The following is a 20,000-nucleotide window of genomic DNA, read 5'->3' on the forward strand; positions in this document are numbered from 1 at the left end:
CAGTTTCCCACAAAGAAAAATGTTCGTTGAAGAGTATTGCGTGATGCAGCATTGTTTCATTTGTGCGTGGAAGAAATTCATCTCCATTCTATTCTCTGCGTTGTGGATGTTCTATATTTTCATGAGACCGGGACGAACTCAGACTGGTACGAACTTGTACTGGTATGTAATTTTTGCAGCCGTTTATATGAAACCGGGACAAAATGTTTGGTTCCTGGTTTCGGGTGAAAAAATTTATGGGCTGACAGGCTTCAAATTTCTAAAGAAAGTAGGGTGCTTGCCTTTAGATCCGGGGATCCCGGGTTCAACACACTTCCTGATAACTAGTTGAATTTGTTCTCAGTAGTCCCTCGTCTAACTTCTCTGTTTCACTTGTAAAAAAGCCAACTGCTTTGCCTCCAGTTAGTAGTCGTTCTTGACAGTTGTTGTTGTTGTTGTTGATCCGTTCTGTCGTTACGTTGATTGTGTTCAAAAAGCCCTGAAAGGCGGCCTACGGGCAGTGGTCAATTTAGTATACTATAGTGTGGTATGGTATTGCATTGCATTGCATTGTAAAATAGCCTGATTTGTATGTACTCACCTGGTGGTCCTTGGACAAGAGTAAAGGGTTTTGTGAGCGCATCTTTGACTGCGTTTTCCTGAAACTCATTCAGTTCCTTAAGCCCACAAGAAGGATGCTCCTTCACAATTGAAAGACTGGAAGATGGTGGGTTATCAAAGTTTCCTGAAGAAACAGAAATGTTCAGTTCTTCATAGCTTTCAAATCCGCTTGGTTAGATAAAGACAGTTAGAAGTTTCCATCCATCGTATCTTTGTGCACCCAGGAGGACACTAAGAGCTTTTGGCAAGCTGCTTCTTTGTCAGCCACTATATCGGCTTAAGTACTACTTGTTCAGAGCAGTTTCAGTTCGTGTGACCCTGGATTGTGGAATGACTTGCCAGTGGATATTAACTGTAGACCTACTGACCGTAGTAATTTTTAAACGGAAACTTTTAACACATCTTCTTTTCGTGATTGGGCGCATTTGGGAACTTTTTCGAAGAGGGGCTATATCAAAAATTTAATAATTCATGTACTAGTTCACCTAAATGGAAGAAATGCTGCCGAGGGGAAGGGAGATGTGTAATTATGCTTGCGGTAATTTAACGACGGTTTGTGCATGGAATTGAAAGGAGATTTAATATGCCTTGAGCAGGGACGGTACAAAACGTGGACCCCCACTGGACCTCTCGAGAGATGAAAGAAAAAAATAGATGGTTTTCACAGTGACGTCATCAAATTCTAAAATTAAAATTGCAAGGTCTTCTGAATTTTTATCTAAAGGAGGTTGAAGATGACTTAGGAATAAATCTGTTTTCAAGTTTCCAGTTCCATGACATCTTTTGTTTCGGAGACGATCTACCCTCAGACCTGTGAATTGGAGAGGTGGTTAAAAGATTTGTTTCCTACAACATTCCAAGTTCTTGGCCTTTTTCATTGAACAATAATTTTTGTTGCGTCACAGCGAAACTATATATAGTTTGAGGATACAAAGGAAAATGAAAAACAGAGCACATCATACCGTGCATCTTAATTCCTCCATGCACGCATAACTACAATTCCTTGCGCCTTTGACCACAACCCCTTGCGTTTCGAAGAAAAATGTGTTCTACCAATTTAAGAGCTGCCTCGTTCGTTTGCTTCAGGCTCACTCACTGCGGCAGCAATTATTATCATCATGATCATTATCATTATCAATACCATTACTTGCCTTGTGGAGGATCATTCCCTGTGCAGATAGACTGGACCAGCTGGGATGCCTTTAACAGGCCATGTTTGAGTTCTGAGAGCATTCGTCTGCAGCGAAAACATATTTTTTTCAATAAAATGGAAGCCGTGAAAACTTAAAGGAATAAACTTGTAAGACACATTTCATATCTTGGGGTAATTGCTAGACTGCAGCTCAGTCTACAATAGGCATCATTTGGTTAAACAAGCATTTTTTTCACACTTTTTCTGTACAAGGAATTGCTATTATTATTAAGCATTTAAGATAACTTTGATCTAGATTTCAGAAGTCCAAACATTTTAAATGCTAAATTTTAGAATTCAAAAGCACTGTGATGTTTTGCTTTTGTGTTTGAGAGAAGGATTTCGCTAACTGAAGTATGAACTGAGTGCATTGAACTAACTGGAAGTCTGGACCTAGCTGTTCACTGTTAACTTTCCAAGAGCATTCACGCGCTTGCTCAAACAAGATGGCGTCACCCAGTGCCACCATCTTCTTGAAACGTGCAGCTCATAGAAGGAAATTCTGATAGAGAACATAGACCAGTCCCTTCAACAAGCAACAGATTTGTGCCCTTAAGGTTGTTGACTACCTCCACGCCAGCATCATGCCACAGTACAACAAGCGCTTCGGACTTCAAACATTAATTAACTGTTTAACATCATTGGACAAGTTTTGGCTGTATCAGACGTTTTATAAACAAACTATTACGCACTTTTCGCTTTATTCAGTTGATGATAAGCACACATGATGCTTGAATTTGCACGTTTTGCTTGAAAGAAAAGAAAGCACTTTCTGGAACCAAAGTAGCAATATTTTGAGAATATAGAGCATAATTGGAGCTTTTTTTGTGGCGTAAAACGAAAATTGCTGGGAGAATAAAAGGCCAGTTTTTCTAGCATAATCAGGAAAGGCCTGATCTACAAGGGAGAAAAGAAGTCTCTATTAAACTCTGCACTTGCTTTCCAGTTCACCTTGAGCAAGTGATAGTAACACCTGACCCCTCATCCCTAAAGCTGACGTGCGAGGAAATTTCCTCCCCTGCAGTGGACGTAGAGAGTATTACATGTAAAACAATATATAAATTGCTCATCAATCGCACAAATCTTCTCCTGCCTACAGCAGACAAAAAACTCATCAACTGTGGTTTTGATCCATCGTAACGCTGCAAGGTGTACTCACTCCCTTGTACTCACTCCCCTGTCCATTTTAGTGTTACATAGGAAGTTAAATTATCTGTTTTCCAATATAAGATAATACACAATATTCTCAGTATAAATAGTCTGCTTCATAAAATGAAAAAGATTGATTCGCCTTCCTGCCCATTTTGCCCTGACACTAAGCAATCCATTTCTCACCTATTTGTGCACTGTACAATGGCAGTATCGTTCTGGGATGAGTTTACCGAGTGGTACCAAGCACTATGCAACGAAAATGGCTTCACGACCCTTCCTGAACTAGAAATAATTTACGGTGTCTTACAAGGCTCATCTTTGCTTAAAACCCTCAATCACCTTATCCTTATCGGCAAGTACTTCCCATTTATCTGTGCCAAAAATGAGAAAAAATACCAATTTGCCGACTTTGTCGCTTCTGTGCAAAAAATAAAATAGACCTAGAAAAATACATTGCAACACGTGAAAATAAACTTAATAACAAGACTGCATGTAGCAGTAAACATCAAGACAAAATTTGTTCGAAATTGTATACGTAAATAATTAGGTATTGCAAGTAATCCGTAATGTTTTCTAAATAAACAATGTAATGGTCAGTTATCAACATTATTTTTAACTTATTTAACTTCGGTTATTGAACAGTGCTATATTATAAATGTTGTGTTGTCCGTAATGTATGTACCATATCGCTGGCAATAAATAAATAAATAAATAATACAAAAAAAAAAGGGAGTGTTCATTCCTTTACAGTCAAACAAGTTTTGCCAATTTCCTTTCGTTAAAGTGGTACTATGATCAAAATATTGAATCGTTTTTTGCGACCAAAGTGACCCAAGTTTGAAAGCACCTGTCACCCCTATCCAGTCTGGTTTTTTTTTTTCTGACAAGTAGAAATCGTAAACAAGCCGTAACAAAGGGAAAAAAAGGAGATTGGAGGGAATCTGCAATTTTGAAAAGCAATGGAAATCAAGGTTTCCGAAGTTAAAACCTTGCACAAAGAAGACTGACACTAGTGGCGGTTGTGACGTCAACCCAGTGTCCCCACAACACACGAAAGACACAACTATATTGGATTCAATGTGAAACTTCACAATTCTGGCTGACAAAATATGTGAACGCCAATGTGGATAATTAAAACTATTGGCTTGTTGGTTTTGGGATGAGCCCAGGATCATGCGGTGCTGGAAGTCCTCCTTAGCGAAGTGTCACGCGGTGAATACAGAGAACTGTTCTCAGTTGGCTCCCACTTTGCTCTCCTTTGTTGCATAAACTCAACCCACTTCTCTCTATGCCTTTTCGCCTTGGACAGTTATGATCGAGGAAAGGTATGGCGTGAAGAATTCACCGACACATGAAAAATACAAACAATTTTTAATACTTTGGTGCCCAAGGCCGGTGCATCTCTCCACTCACCTTGAAAGTTGTTTGTACAGCGCTCCTACATCTATTTCATTAGAGGCAAAAATTTTATCCACGTTTTCAGAAATGCCAATTCATTTGTTGCTATAATGTTTCCGTTTGCGACATACCTGACATAACATTACAGGCGAATTGTCTAAATGGCCGGCATAAAAGCCCTTATTAACAGCAAGGTTTTTCAACAGGCAGTCGATTCACTAGCAGTAATTTAAAAGCCGGCTGATTTTTCTCCATAAAAGAATCACTGCACAGCCAAGATATCAAAACCTTGACCAAGCCAAAGGTCGTACCCTCCACAACGGGTTATCCTGGCTTTCCTTTGTGTATTTCCTCTGTCTTGATTTTGCAGTAGGTGCTGTCTCCTAGAATGACATCAATCCGGTATTCCTCTCCAGGTTTTACATAGAACCTCTTGTCTCGAGCATGCCCATACTTGACCTTCAATTTGCTCATATTGGGCCGTTTCACTGTTGCGAATTCCAGTAACTTCAATTTTCTCTCTTGTTCTCCTATCTAAGAAAACCATGGTGATACTGAAGACTGGCAAGGATTGAAGTTTTGTCCCGTTTAGCGTGACCATTTGATGAGTTTCATGACGTTTAGGACTTAACTTGAGCTTTTTAGCCACCTCACTGGATATGAAATTTCGTCCCGACCCTGTGTCCAGGTATGCCCACAAGGTAAGATCTTGTATCTTCACAGGGATGATTGCTGGAAGTGCCATTTCGTCGGCCGACACTGAGAGTATAGCGGTGTTCCCCTTATCACATATGCTGGAGTGATGTCTTCCATTGCACTTGTGGCAACCACGACTTAAGCACTTGATTACTGAATGTCCAGGTTTTCCACAGTTGTAACACAATTGGTTATTGAAGAAGAACTTCCTGGGAGTCACCAAGGTTTTGAAGGTTGTACAACTATCTCCCCTATGATCCTTCTTGCAATACATACACACAAGCGTTCTTCTGCTTCTTTGGCAGTCGACTGGCTCCTTTCCTCCGTCTTCCTTAGCGAACCAATGTTTCTTGTATCTGTAACGATCTCCAGGTGTCTCGGGAGGATCATGCTGCGCTTTGAATGGATCCGTGGGTGGTCCTCTGTCTTGTTTCTTTTCAGCCACTTCCTGAAGGCGTTGATGAAAGCTTCCACGTCCCAATCTTCCCAGTTGTCATCCGTGCGCACGAGATCCGGTTTTACCTGTGGCAGTTTATTTAAGGTGGTCATCACAAAGCCCCGAAGCATGTTGGCTTCTCCCAGCGTCGTGGTTTTTGCTTATTTTTTTGTAAAACTCTTGTATCTTCACATGGTGTGTTCCTTTCACCATGGGAAGGTTTACGATTTCATCCAAGTGAGCGTTTATCACAAGCTTTGTCTGGCCATACTTGCTCTTCAGCCTCTCCCACGCTATTTTGTAACCCATTTCTCCAGGTTTCAAGGTCGCGATGCTTTCTCTCACCTTGGGGTTCACCATTTCCCAATAGGTATCCAAATTTTTCCTCTGTGCCGATCGGCTTAGCGTGAACTTGCGTGAACGTGTTTGAAAACCGCACCTAGTCTGTGGGCGTTCCCTTGAACGATGTTATTTCAACTTTGGTAGTTTTGCTTTTTTCTCAAGTTCCAGCTTTTTGTGCGTCATGTTTAGTTCGGCCTCGAGTTTCTGATGCCACATTCGCCGCTCATGCTCTTCTTGTCTTTCACAAAGTTCGGCTGTTCGTCGTTCTTCTTCACGCAATTGCTCTTGCTTTGATTCCAGTGGTCATTGTTCACGTTCCTCACTGATTTCCTCCTTTCTGTTCTTCAGGGTTTTGGACAGCTTTTCTTTGTCTGCCATAAGGACTGCGTACCTCAATTTAACCTCCTTTTCTCACTGCCTTACTGATTGAAAGGAAGCTCTGCTGTCTATTTTCAGTTCCTCACCAATTTGTCGATAATTTTCTCCGTTCTTCCAGTAACAATTTCCATCTCTGTATAATCCTTGAGTTGAATTAATTCGTCTGTTTCTTCAAGAAAGTACTTAAGCTTGTTAATTTTTATCTCTATAGACCTTATTCATAAATGGCGGTCACATTTATAATTCTTTTGTCCAAGTGCAAATTAGCCTACCAAGCCTCATTTTAGAGCAAGAATTCTTTTCAATTCACTGTATGGTATCTAGGCTTGGTAGGCTAATTTGCACTTGGACAAAAGAATTATAAATTTACCGCCATTTATGAATAAGGTCTATTTCGCCCTCAAAACGTTGTTCATCCTCGCAAGGACTTTGTGCCGTGGTTCCTTTGTTGTCGCTCATGTTGTGATGCTGTGTTTGTCTAAGTTCCCTTTTCGATAGTTCCCGTGAAATTCTGGCTGCAGTATCCTCACTCCATCCTGGTCCCAGCACCACTAATGTACCGAATTGTTAGGGTACACTCAACTCACTCCGCGTAACAGACAAATCCACGTTTATTCCCATACAATTTTCGCAATCTACAACTTGTATTCTCTGCATCCCTTATTACCCTCAAAGGAATCATCTCCTATTTCAACGAATCAAATGTCAAAACTAATCTTATGTAATGTCACATCCGGTCACGTTTCCACAAACAATGCTGTCACAAACACTTCAGGTCAGCTGACACTCTAGCTAGTTTACAGCATAATCTTTGATACTGGACATCAATGTTCTGGTCAACTGACACCTGTCAAAAATAAGGTATCCGCTGACCAGTATCATGTGACCATATCGCCGACTCAAGTTGGACCTTATCGAGGTCAGTTGTTTTTTTGAAGTTGGCCGCTGACCAGGTACTGGTTGTTGATTGGATCACAGGCTCTTTCTGTGGCTCGACGTGGCTACACCGCAATGCTATGTCAACAAAAGCTCTCAACAGTCGACCCTTCTCGTGTTCAGGTACCGTTTTGAAAATCTTTTTTTCGTTCATTTTTCGCTGGTTTCAATCTAGGTTTGACATAATATAGCTGTGGTCAGGACACACTGGTGGCTACGTAGTTATTCAAGTCAAGCATTGGAGGGATATAAACTTAAAGCAGAGTGTATTTTTAATTTGTTTAGTGCTCCTTTTTGCTCTGAATTGCAATTTTTGGCATAAGTCTTACCTTAAGATTTTTAATTTTGAATCTAATAAGGTTGGAAGATGCCTAGACGGCCTATGACAGAAGAACAGGAATGAAAGAAAAGAGAAAGAGAACGAGAACGACAATATGGTACACCAGTAATAGCTCAAACTTGGTGGAAGAAGTTACTCCACAAGTTCTGAACTTGGACACTAAACCGTTTGTTATTTCTACAGTTGAGTTATTTGAAGTGGATGCATACTTATAAAAAGTGGTTTAGTCGTTTTTTCCTTTGTTCAGGAATGAAACTCGAATTTTTATTCTCAACTGCAATTAAATAACAATCATCTGTACTCTTTTTGGACAGAAATAATTGATTTGCTTGCTTGTTTGTTTGGCTTTAAAATGCGAGCAAACAAGAGGTTTTTACTCTGTTTGCCAAACTGTTTTTTGATGTGCCTGGAGAGTGGCAAGACAATTTTTGCCCTTATGTTTTAAACTACACTCGATTACGAGCCACTGTTTCGGGAAATGAGGCAGCGCTCACTCCCAAAATCACGGCTGGACGCGTGAGGTAAGCCATTGTTAATCTCTGCCAATCAGTAACTCGCCTGCACAAATCGAGCAGGCATAAATTATAATTTTTGGTACAAGTTGTGGCTGCAAAGGTATTCTTTGACCCAGCCTGTTCAAGCTTTACAGCACCTTCACGTTGGCAAACATCCAAGATTATGACAACGGGAAGAGTTCAAGAAGCTGGAGAATGGTATTGTCTTATTTTCTACCGCCTGAGTTCCGAAACTTCACTAATTTTCTAGTTGGCGCCAAGGGCAAAATACGGCTTTCAAATCCATTGCTATTGCAATTTCTCCTCTAACTTTGCTAACGTAAGAGCAAGTAAAATTCCTGAGGATCAATTGAGATTACTGCTGAATTTCTTGGTGGCAAAACGAGGGGGCCGGTGAGGCCAACTGAGAGATTTGAAGTGGCCCAAGATTTTGTTGATGATTGATTATTCTCTCGGTTTCAATTCAAACTGACATTGACCAAGCTCGCATCATCAGGAAACTTTGCACAGATGTTTAAGCACAGTTATGTAATTACTAACTTCGCATAAATTATATTTTGAATTTATGTCACAGACACAATCTATGGCTCACAAGTCCAGCCATCTCTTCTCGGGGAGGATACCCGAACTCGAGTGAGCGGTGGAAATCAAACCTAGTTATAAACACGTAATTGCAATGAGTTCTTGTACAAGTAAGGAGAAATATCACCAGCTGGCGTTTTCAGAAGTTTAGAGTAGCACAGGTAATTTGTTGCAGATCTTGTTTGAAGTTTGTCCTTTCTTGCCTATTCTGGTTCTAAGCCACTCTGGCGTGCTTTAATGAAATACATCAAAATGTAAATGATCTCGTTTTCAGAGATAAAGTGGAATAAAGTACATCAATAAAAGTCCTTTTTTGACCTTGAACCAACAAAGATGATCTGTCACATCACGAGCTATAGTACTTCTGTGATTTCTAATTTTAGCGTGATTCCTTTTTGCTAGCTTTTGACAGTCGACTCTGAAATGGCTTCTTTCCTTTTCTGTTTGCTTGCTGAGGATTTGCTTGTTTTCTTTTAAAACTCTTGCAATTCGCGAAAAATTAATTGCCTGACTGGTGAATTGGACAGTAAATTTCCCAGGAAAAACCGATTTGGCACTCATCCCTTTATGTTTCATGAGATATCTGGTTTTCGGGTGAAATTTACCTTGGAATTCACTAGTTATGCAGCGAAGAAAATAACATAATTAAGCAATATTCGAAAAACCAAAACGTGGACAATTCCAAAGCCTTTCATTTAATCACTAATCCTACAGCCAGTAAGAATAAACAACCCAGGAGCTCTGCTTTTAGGCTTGGCTAAATCTATATATTAAACTGCAGTTACACGCTGAAATTTAATCTATGAAATGGATGACGTCACTTTTCCCTAGATCCAACCTCTGAGGTCCAGTTGGTCAGTTTTGAATGTGAGTAATGGCAGACTGTGAAATCCAAAACTTACACTTAAAGTAAACAGCCTTTGGCTCAAAATCAAAGCTCAAAATTTTGCCAGACTGGTGTAAAGCAGACAAGCTTTCAAAGTCTGAAGAAAAAAAGGAAGTGGTTTTTTTATCATAGTACCATTTTTTAAACTGAACTTGATTAGAAAAACCATGATAAAAAGCTTTAAATAGTACATGTGACGAAGAGAAGAGTATCATTTTGTCTAACATATTTAGCAGCATGACAACATCAGCTTCATGGGAGACGTCCTAAAGCATGATATACGATACTCTCTCATAAGTGGTTGCTCACTAGGAGAATCAACTACTGAACTGAACTGAATAGTCATCCGACTCTTTTCGTTGTTGGTGACAACTTGAGCAAAAGTGAACAAAATTAGCCTAAACCTGAATTCCGTATGGGTATTTAAGGTCATTAGCTAACATTAGGAATTCCAAATAAACAACAAATGAAAGTAGTGCGCTTTCAGATCATAAAATACAAATTTGAATAGAACTCGAACCTACTGCTGCAAAGCTCTCCCATCTGAGCTATTACGCCATTTGGGTGATGGTTGCAGTTGCGAGTTCTTACTACATATATATCCCCATAATAAAATATTTCAAAATACTAGTATATTTTAGATTGCAGATTGCTTCAACGGCAAGCAAGAATAATCATATTTGTGAGAGCAAGTTAGACAGTTGCAAAGGAAGCCTGAACATTATTTTATAACGGCTCTGTTTCCATGTCAATATTAGTTTTTTTGTTTTAAGATTTTAATGGTCTCTTATGGTGGTCTGTCTTGTATGGGGTCACTGACTCTTTACAGACCGTCCTTGTGGCTGCTTTTCTTATTCTATTTTTACACATTTATTTAATCTATTACTTTATTGTGCTACTTATGTAAATACTGCCATTAAATTGCAATTAATTAAATTAAATTAGGTAGAAAGATGTTGCTAAAGGAAAGTGGTCGCTATGAGAGAGTTCATTGTAACTATTTCGGTAGACTTCCCCTACATAAAGGCATCATGGTAACAGGAATGAAAGGTGTTTACCTGTGTGGAATTGATCTGTGTATGACATTTATCATACAGAGGTTGCCACCACCAGTAACTAAGCCCTCCGGAAAGTCTGACAATGATTGGTGCAGATCCATTTTCACTTCGCAAGTGTCGCAAGTGTCAGATTCACTCTTCCATTTGTTAACATTGCGAATAATACAATGCCCAACCCAAAAACTTGAGCAGTTATCACTGGATTCTCGACAAGAATGGTTCTTCGGTGCCTTAAACGTCGGCTCCTGTTGAGGGACCTTGAGACACAAATATACAACAAAATGTTTAACAACTCTTCAAAATTATCATATACCGCTTAAACAGATCGACCAAAAGAATAGCCTTCACTTTAAGAATCTCATTGGATCTAAAATTGACAATGGCAAGTCACATAATTTCGTTCTGCAAGTTCGTCTTCCATAACCAGCTATTGGTAGCAGAAATTGTTTAAGCCCAGTAAAAAAAGTTGCAATACACCTGTAGATGAACAGTAAAGTTAAGCCAAGAGTATACTTACATCTGAAGTGCTCTCAGGGCCATCAATTAAGTGTTCAGAATGAGTCATACACTGATCTTCACAAAAACGGACGCACACAAAATCTCCATCATAGAACTCAATTTGGCCGTCTTTGCAATACTTTACCGGCAGACTAAATGACACTTCAACTTCTGCCTCAGAATGTCTTGTCCACTGCATTTCTAGGTTATAAATGATAAACTCATCACTCTCCTCGACGGCTCCAGTTGCGGCTTCCATGGCAAGTACAGGCTCCCATGCACGAATATAGTGTTCTACACTAGAATACCTCTTTCTTGATGCTTTGGACCTTGGTGTGGTTGCAAAACAGTCCCTTGGGTAATTTTGATGCTCAATACATATTTGAAAATTAGGGTTGACCATGAAAAGTTGAACTTCAGGGTGAAGAAGTCCACGCTTCATCTGGGCGGCCAGTTGAATGTTCACTACGTCAAACTTCCTAAAAGCCAATCGCATTTCATAAAAGAAATCCATGTTGTCTTTTGTCTCAGCTTTCGTGGGGTTAAAGCCCCTTTGGTGAGCTCGTCCATGCATCACACAATCTGCATCGGTCTTCCTAATCAATTTTCCAAGTTCCTTGAACTTTCCCTCTTGAACAGCTCTTAAAATCTGCAACCAATTCCTTCCCGGGAGATCCAAGACATATTCTTTTTGGTCCATTCCATTGGCCAAAAGATTTCTGACCTCATCCTTTTGCCTTTTCTTTTGCGATCTATCCCAAGATCCTTTTTTGGGGGCTACATACAATCTCTGTTTCCAAGTAAATTCAATTTCTGTGTGATCTTTATTGACAACTGCATCAAATGGCTTCAGACTACTCAGCTTAATTATTCTCTGGTTCGCAGATAGCTGGTTGTATTCCTGGTCCAGTATCTCCAAACAAATTGAATGATTCTCAATCGAGGAAAAGACGGCTTTCGTTTCATGGCTTCTTACTTTAAGCTTTGCAGCCACCTGGACTCTTTTGCATCCTTTGTCAAACTTTCTCGAGTTTTCTTGGGCAAATGTGGAGCGCCTACACACTTTGCCTACTTGTTCCTTTGAAATCTTTTCACTTCCATGACTTCCCTGGATCAAACCCAAAAGGATTCGTTGCACTTGGATATCGAGAAAGCGCCTTAAGGGTGATGTAAAATTAGTATAGTGACTCATTCCCATGGAGAAATGCAAATTCGTTTGGTCTCTCTGATCTCCATTACATACATACTCAGCTTTGGGTTGATGCCTTCGGAAGTGACAATTTGCCACGGCCAGCTGTGGATGATGGCTCTCATTGCAAATCAAAAACTGCAACTTTGCTTGGTCATTGGCCTTCAAGGCATCACAGATCTTGTGCCAAACGGACTGCTGCACTTTGAATTCTTTTACTTCTGAAACTTTGACGTCTCTAGTCATTTTCTTGAGAGTTTCCTCAGAATAAAAGCCACGAATAAAGAGTGAGTACTTCATGTACTGTCCATATTTTTCGGTCCATTCTTTAAGTCTGTGTTCTTTTGGTGGCAGTTGAACTACTAAAGGGGTTACATCAGGAACTTCCCTGAAAAGACGGTTTGCTACTTGTTGGTTGGCGAGAATCATCATTTCCTCAACCATTTCGTGGGCTTTGAAGTTTTCAGGATCATCATCACAGTTAGACCAATGGTCAAATGATGCGCCCCTCAGTCGTAATAATCTCCTCCTCTGCGCGAGAAAACTCAACGATCGAATATTTTCTGCGGTATCAAACAGTATTTTTTGGGTAGTACAGTCTTGACCATCAATTATCTTCTGAGCATCCCCATAACTGAGCCTACAACAGGACCTGACAATGGTGCGCTTCATTGTCGGCTCTGCAACTAGTTCACCCTTGATTGAAAGGTCCAGAAACACTGACAGGGACAAGCGGTCCATACCGGGAAGAAGACTGCAATGGTTTTCACTAAGCTCAGGAGGAAGCATTGGTACGCTTTCATAGTCATGACCAGGGTAGTATGAAGTGCAGCGAAAAAAGGCATCCCTATCCAATGCAGTCCCTTCTTCGACAAAGAAACTCACATCGGCGATGTGAACTCCAATCCGATACACAGACTCCTCAATTTGTTCCACCGTGAGACCACTATCAAGATATCTGGAAGTCTCTGGGTCAATGGTAAATGCACCTTCAATTTTCTGGCGGGTCTGATACTCCTCATCTGGAACTGACCAAGTTGACGGAAACTTTCTTTGAACTTCAAGTTTGCTCTCCTGGTCGATTGGCTTCCTGATTCCATGTTCAGCAAACAAAATATCCATACTTGCCTCCAAAGTTTTTTTTTTAGGCAATTTTCCTATAATGATACCTAAGGGGACAGAGCAGTCTGACCTCCACTGTAAGTACTGCACGAGGAACAGGTATTTTCCGCTGCTGAATTCTTTCAAACCCATCACTTCAACACGAACTTTATCATCATGACCATCGCGCATGTCCTTGTAAATGGGCATACCACTGACATCTTTTGCTCTCAGGGTTATTATTTTGGGTACGCTTTTGTTGATTGGAAGCATACACTCTGGATTTTCGTGGTCCACTCTGCACACATACTTGCGCTCATGGGGACTGATGATGCGATTCAGAACACCTAGAATCCAATAAATGAATCTTAAGTGAGAATCATACAAAAACTCATTTGGATATATTTTTAAAGTAATTAATCTGCTCTTTGCATTAAATTTTCCGTTTCCAAATCATTAAGCCACTAAGCTATGCTAGGGTGCTGTACATACTACATAAGTAACTCGGTAAGACCTCAAAAAATTATTTCTTTGACATGCCTCAAAAGAACTATGATAAGACAGTGAAAATACCAACTTACCCACGATTTTTCCCTGGGGACGAGGTTCAAAATCTTTGGAGGAACCTTCCTTTTTGATTACAACTCGATCCATGTTGAACACTCCTCGGATTTTTCCTTTCACTTTGATATCACGAGTCTTGGTGTCTGATACCACTCCATAAGCAGAACGAAAACTCTCGGACCTGAGTCTTAAGCTACAAGGGATGTATATGTCTGGCTGTTTACGCAAAAGGTCCTCCAAAATCTCTGCATCAAGATAATCATTTTGCCTCGAAGATGCAGTTAGCCTCTGTGTCCGAGGAGATTTGGTAAAACGAAGATCAACATCAAGGAAAGCAACCTTTCGTCCTCTGATATGGGTGATGAGGTAACCTGCAGAGCTTGTTGGGTCACCAGAAAAGGATGTCTGTTTTACCTGCGGTCGATTGAATGTAGGACTCTCTCCTTTGGACGTTTTTCCACCAGATATCAGTTTAGCGGTCTCCAAGGAGGGATATTCGGCATCCCTATCCTTGATCTCTGCACATTTCTCGACAAATGCCTTGATTATTTCATCCATGTACCTTGGAAAGATACTTTCATCTTCAAAACACTCGCGACGAAATTTATCAAAGAATTTTGGAGCATCCCAAAGATCATTTCTGTCTTGAGACGAAGTCGCATTCTGGCGTTCAGCCATGTATGTTGTCTCATCTTTAATACATGGATCATCTTCTTCACGTTCACTTTCTTCATCTAGCTCATCTTCATCCTCCGAGGATTCTTTCTCCATGTTTTGTTCTCCTGTGTGAAAATCTGAGATCTTGTGTTCTCTGTCCTTTGACTTCTCACTGCCTTTGGGGTTTTCGCTTTCCTCCTCTTTTTGATTCACATACTCATCTATGGGCTTACACACTTCTTTTCCAACTTGTGCCATCCCTTTGGGAACAAAAGTGGCAGCTTGAGGATTTAAAGAAATCCCTCGGGAAGATGCCTCCATTTGTTGACATAGTTCCTCATAGGATATTCCATACAAGGTGTCGCGATCAGCACATCTTTTGATGTAGTCTCGCCAGTTGCCTCTGCATTCGCCAACTGTGCATAGGGATACAGGCTCTCCGACTACTGCTACCAGGGACTTTGCTCGAGTTATAGCGGTGTTTAAAAGTGTTGCGTCAGATAAGAATTCCCAGTAATGTTGCTGACTGGAACCAGATCCTCCATGAGTTCTTTGACAAGTTAGAACAGTGCGCACAGTGCTGATGAATACCGCTGTAAATTCTTTCCCTGCAGCAGAGAGACAAAGACAGCAATGTTGGGTCTCGTTGTGCAGTATTTATAAAGTTCAACAGTATTTGCCCTTAAAAGGGGTTAGGGAGAGGCAATCAGGGCGAAGAATGAAGGTACCAATGGAATGTTTCCACTTTGTAAGCATACACGTGCTAGCAATGAGCCGACTCCATGAACCCATCTCTTGCCAAATGTTTATTCCATTACCTCGGTATTACCCCATATAATTATATACCCTCCTCTTCATAATGTCCATGAATTGTTTCATTTCATAGTCTGTCTCAATAATAGCTCTACTATGGCCAAAGCACCATTATAAATGAATTCTTAATTCAAACATTGTTAGAGGAACAGATTAACCTAATATTTACAACCTTTTGAGCGGAAGTGGTGCAGTGGTGAGAGCATTCACGTCCCAAAAACATGTGGCTTGAGTTGTTCCTGGTCTAATCTGCTTCGAGAGGTGTTTCTCTGCCTACTGCATTTGTCCACTTTGAGAAGCTTTATTTCATTTACGTTGGGTCAATTTAAATTAACTTGTGTTGTCCTTAACTAATGCCCCATAATTAAAAGTTTAAGGAGAATCCTTCTGAGAGCCAGTTTTGGGTTCTTATACTTCTCAACTTCCTAATTGGATGCGTAAAATAAAGCTGTGCCCAAACTGCTGGTTCTTCTGGCCAATCCTGAAGCCTGTTCAATGAGGTACGACACGACCCAAGGAGTGAACTAAGAGCTATCATTAGTTAGTACATACTCACTTAGTGATCTTAGTGTTTCAAGAAATCTGATTGGTTTGCTACCTCAGAGCAATTGAGCATAATTAGGGAGTGAATAATGCAAGATCCAAACAAAACAATGGCCAGTGTAAACTCGCATTTCACCAGCATTTCTGAATCGGAATTATTGAAAATACAAGATGCCGCTGTGCTACAGCATAAAAAGAGAGCCACAAAAGTTTGCCTGAAAGTTTTCAAAGGTAATAGAAGAGCGTAATTCAGTTTTCGAACTTCAACGTCTAAAAAGTGTGAGCTACTTAGCACCCCAAAGAGGATCTCAAAAGGGGATGGACAGAAGGAAGAAGCCTTTTCCACACTGAGCCATTCAATTGGCTGGTCGTAGAACCATTTTGACACAGGACATTCGACAAAACTACGGAAGACAGAATCAGCCATGCAACAAAAGAGACACGCTTGATCCTTACCTATCCCATATATAAATAGTTCTTCTTTTGTTGTTATAATCCTATGTAAAAGTTTGTAATAAAATTCCCGCAATTTAGTCTCCTTGCACACCACTTTTAATAGGTTGAAATAATTCTTTCATTTGACGTCCGCCAATTGAAATTCCTGTTCCCATTTTGTTAGTCCTGTGGTCTTGAGAACCGACCAGTTCAGGAGCCAGTAATAATCACAAGATTTAGCTTTCATTAAGTTTAAGGAAATCGTGAAAGAAAGTTGAAACACGGAGTTAGTGTGAACAAAAAGCCTTCTATCAAGTCCACAGCACCTTGCCTTCTGTGAAAGGTCATTTGGAACTGCCGAGAGCACCTGAAAATACTTTAAGAAATTGCAATTCACATTGTATTTACTTTTAAATTCTTGGTAGGAAAGAAATTTGCCACTAGTCTTATGGAGTAGACCACGTATAGCAAGAATACCCTTTTCCCACCAGTCTTTGTAAAAATTAATATCGTTTTACCTCCAATCTGGCTTTCCTTATTATTAAATAAAATCATATCTTGGCCTACATCATGTGAGTGAATCTTTCTGAGTTCCCCAAAATATAGAAGGTAAGAGACGACTTCACACTTTTGCCAACCAGTGTTTGTCTTCGTTTTCCCCTATAATTCTTGCTAAAGATTAAACAATCTTCACTTTCACTAGGAGTAATTCTATTTTGCAGGGCTGGTTTTGCCCAGCAGGGCTGGTTTGTCCAGCAAAACGAATTTGTTACTGAAATCGAGGAATCAAAAAGATATTTATGAAAGTTCTACATGGCTGCAAGGAGACAAGATGGGTCATATTAGATTTAGACAAAGCAACGTTCACCACACTTAGAGCCGTCATTTACTAGTGGATCCTTCACAAATGCACTTCCACCTTCCATTTTAAATGAACTTCTAAAACTTTGATCGAATTGTGAAAATGTTCTAACAAGCAGACTTTCAATTCAGATTGCTGATTTGAACGGTGCTAAATGCACATTTTGCTAGTTTGTGACGAGGATTTAAGCAAAAGTTATTTAGATTTACCATGTTTGAACCATCTGTAAACACTTTCGTGCCTGGTTTGTGCCAGTTGAACGTTTTCCACGCATGAATTGAGATGTCAATTAAATCAACTTTGGGTGGTTTTCTTCTGCAAATGTTGTTCAGATCACTTCGTTTGTATATACTGCTATTCTGCCACTATTCACCTCAATTTCAGAGAATAATTGTTAAACAATCACTAGATTATCGCATTTCTCATTGGTCAATGATGATTGTATAAATAGGTTATAGAGTTGCTATGGAAATACAGCTCGATGAAGTAATTTTCTAGAGGATATAATAAATAAAATTTTACGAACTCACTCGTGCATTTTGTGATTTATGGTCACTCGTCATGTTTTGGCAAGAGCAATTTCAAGAACTTTTAAAACATTGCCCGTGCCCATAAATTACGAAATGCACTCAAGTTCATACGGTTTCCTATACAACACTTGAAGCCATAGGATAAGTGACATACCTTGAACATTGTAAATACTCTCTACTGTAACTCTTCCAAGCTTCACGTCATTTCCTCTAAGCAACGTTCGAATAGTTTTTACCTGAGATATTTTAAATGGCTTTAGTTTTCAGGTTTGGAATTGAGAAATTTAGCATATAATCCAGGATGTAAATTCTATGTCACAAATATAAAAATTGTCAAATGTTGCAAAAAACTCTGGCAGAAAACAAGAACGTAATTTTTTGTGTCACTCATATAAAATTTTGTCACAGGAGCTAACTTTTCGGGCACTTTACATTATCTCCACTTCCTCTACTTGTACTTTTGGTTTGCCAAAAACAAATAGGAAAAAACAATAATTTCTTTGTTGACACCATTTCCAACGACCCCCTGAAATGACAGAAGGGAAGCAACATTTCCTGTATGTTCACTGAACACATTCGAGTTTTTTTTTCCTGTTAGTCATGAATTTTATCCACCTGATAGTATATTCTTCAAGTTAACCTTCATTTGTCCTGCGAGATGATTCCTCATTGATTTTAAGGTTTATAGGTTGTTTTAATTCAAGAGCACTTCCAAAAGACATGTTAAGTTCTTGACTTATGCATGCCTTGCAGGCCAATTTCAGGACGATCTCATGTACTCTCATACAGTTTTACGCTCTCACAATCATCATGCATACCAATGACATAATGGGTATTGAACTACATGGGAAGTGTCCAGAAAAGCCATTTTATCCTTTCCGAAATTTGACGTTTGCATTGCATTACAACAGAGGTGAGATATTCTGAAACCTTACCTGGGCATAAGAGGCGGATATGACCCCAATCTTGGAAAGATCTTTTTCTCCCCATTCAACAGGCCAGTCATCAGAAAGTTCCTTAACTCTCTTAAGCATTTCACTTGCTTCCGCTAAATTGGCGTAGGAATCATCTCTTGCTTCCTCCACGCCACTAACGGAAAAAAACATCAATGGCCCCAATCTTGGATGTGGGGCTTCCACACTGCAGGGGATAAGCCCTTTTCCATAGAAGTTATCTGAAGCAAACTGAAGGATTTCTGGATGACAACGATAATTCTTCGTCAAAAACATCACATTTCTCAGATACACCTCAGGCTTCATTTGATGGTAGTGATTGAACAGCCGCTCTGGAAGTGAACGCTGCAAGCCCCAATCTCGAGCAAAATGTGAATATACTTCTGGCTTTATCTAAAATCATGTACAAAAGGTACAAAAGACAATCACATAATATCAGAATACGGGTGTTTCACATAGACGAATTATGGAGGGCATTTACAACCGAAATATATGATAATTTATTGTTGGCCTTATATTCACGTGACCCAAACATTTTGTTTGGTGAGCTTAGTTCAAGGAAGTGTGATAAAATAGTGATGTTAAAACGCCTCAAAGCACTGATTAAGAGGAATAGACAACGTTATACACTCTAGTAATAGAACTGGCATCTTTGACTTCATCACTTAAGTCAGTGGTATTAAATAAAAGTTTCTCTAGTGCACTGTTTCTTTCTTGTTTAAATTCCAGTAAAACTCCACAAAACGAGGGGGCATTGGTTTTTTTGCTTTTGTTTGTTTTTTTGTTTTTTTTGTTTTTTTTTTGTTTTTTTGCATTCGACGAAGAATGTATCCTAATAGTGTTAGTGATGCCATTGATTTCAGCGTTTCAACATCATGGCTCGCTGGCTGATGCACATGGCCTCAATCTCATGTGATAGTGTACGCCTTGCCCAAGGGAAAACACTAAAGTTTATCAACCAAAGTTGAGTCCTGTTGGATGAGGTTAATACGTCGATGGGTGATCATTCTAAAACACTGAAAATATGGAATATTTTGAAATACGGAATACACAATATTCTAAAAAGAGGGATGACAGGGAAGTCTTTTTAAAAACGATATAAATGATACACTTTTTGCCCGTGAGTTATCTGGGTAGGATAAAACTTCAGATGATAATTTTACATTTTCTTGCGACAAAAGATATAAAAATGTGTTACAGAGAAGAGTTCACCCATGGGTGATATGTTTCCCCGCTTCCGTTTTTCTGCCTCTCAGACTGTGGCAAAACATCGCAGGCGCACTTTCCCACACTCAGAGAAGGAAAAATGGAGAAAGACGATGGTAAGGGGCCGATTACATGAGC

General features: G+C 39.8%; 1 protein-coding gene across 2 annotated transcripts in view; it reads right to left on the bottom strand.

Annotated features, from left to right (window-relative positions):
* The window catches only part of LOC138059328 (3'-5' exoribonuclease HELZ2-like), a 119,032-nt gene that overhangs the window by 46,857 nt on the left and 52,175 nt on the right, over nt 1-20,000 (bottom strand). For both annotated transcript variants that reach the window (XM_068904897.1, XM_068904898.1), the window contains exons 11-17: nt 18,639-19,049; nt 17,858-17,939; nt 13,881-15,128; nt 11,029-13,646; nt 10,512-10,768; nt 1,752-1,837; nt 581-724 (exon numbers count right to left, since the gene is read on the bottom strand). In XM_068904897.1, the coding sequence (XP_068760998.1) occupies nt 581-724; nt 1,752-1,837; nt 10,512-10,768; nt 11,029-13,646; nt 13,881-15,128; nt 17,858-17,939; nt 18,639-19,049 (4,846 nt within the window). The remainder of the gene's footprint in view (nt 1-580; nt 725-1,751; nt 1,838-10,511; nt 10,769-11,028; nt 13,647-13,880; nt 15,129-17,857; nt 17,940-18,638; nt 19,050-20,000) is intronic.

This window comes from Montipora capricornis, chromosome 8 (genome assembly GCF_036669925.1).
Source record: "Montipora capricornis isolate CH-2021 chromosome 8, ASM3666992v2, whole genome shotgun sequence".
Classification (NCBI taxonomy): domain Eukaryota; kingdom Metazoa; phylum Cnidaria; class Anthozoa; order Scleractinia; family Acroporidae; genus Montipora; species Montipora capricornis.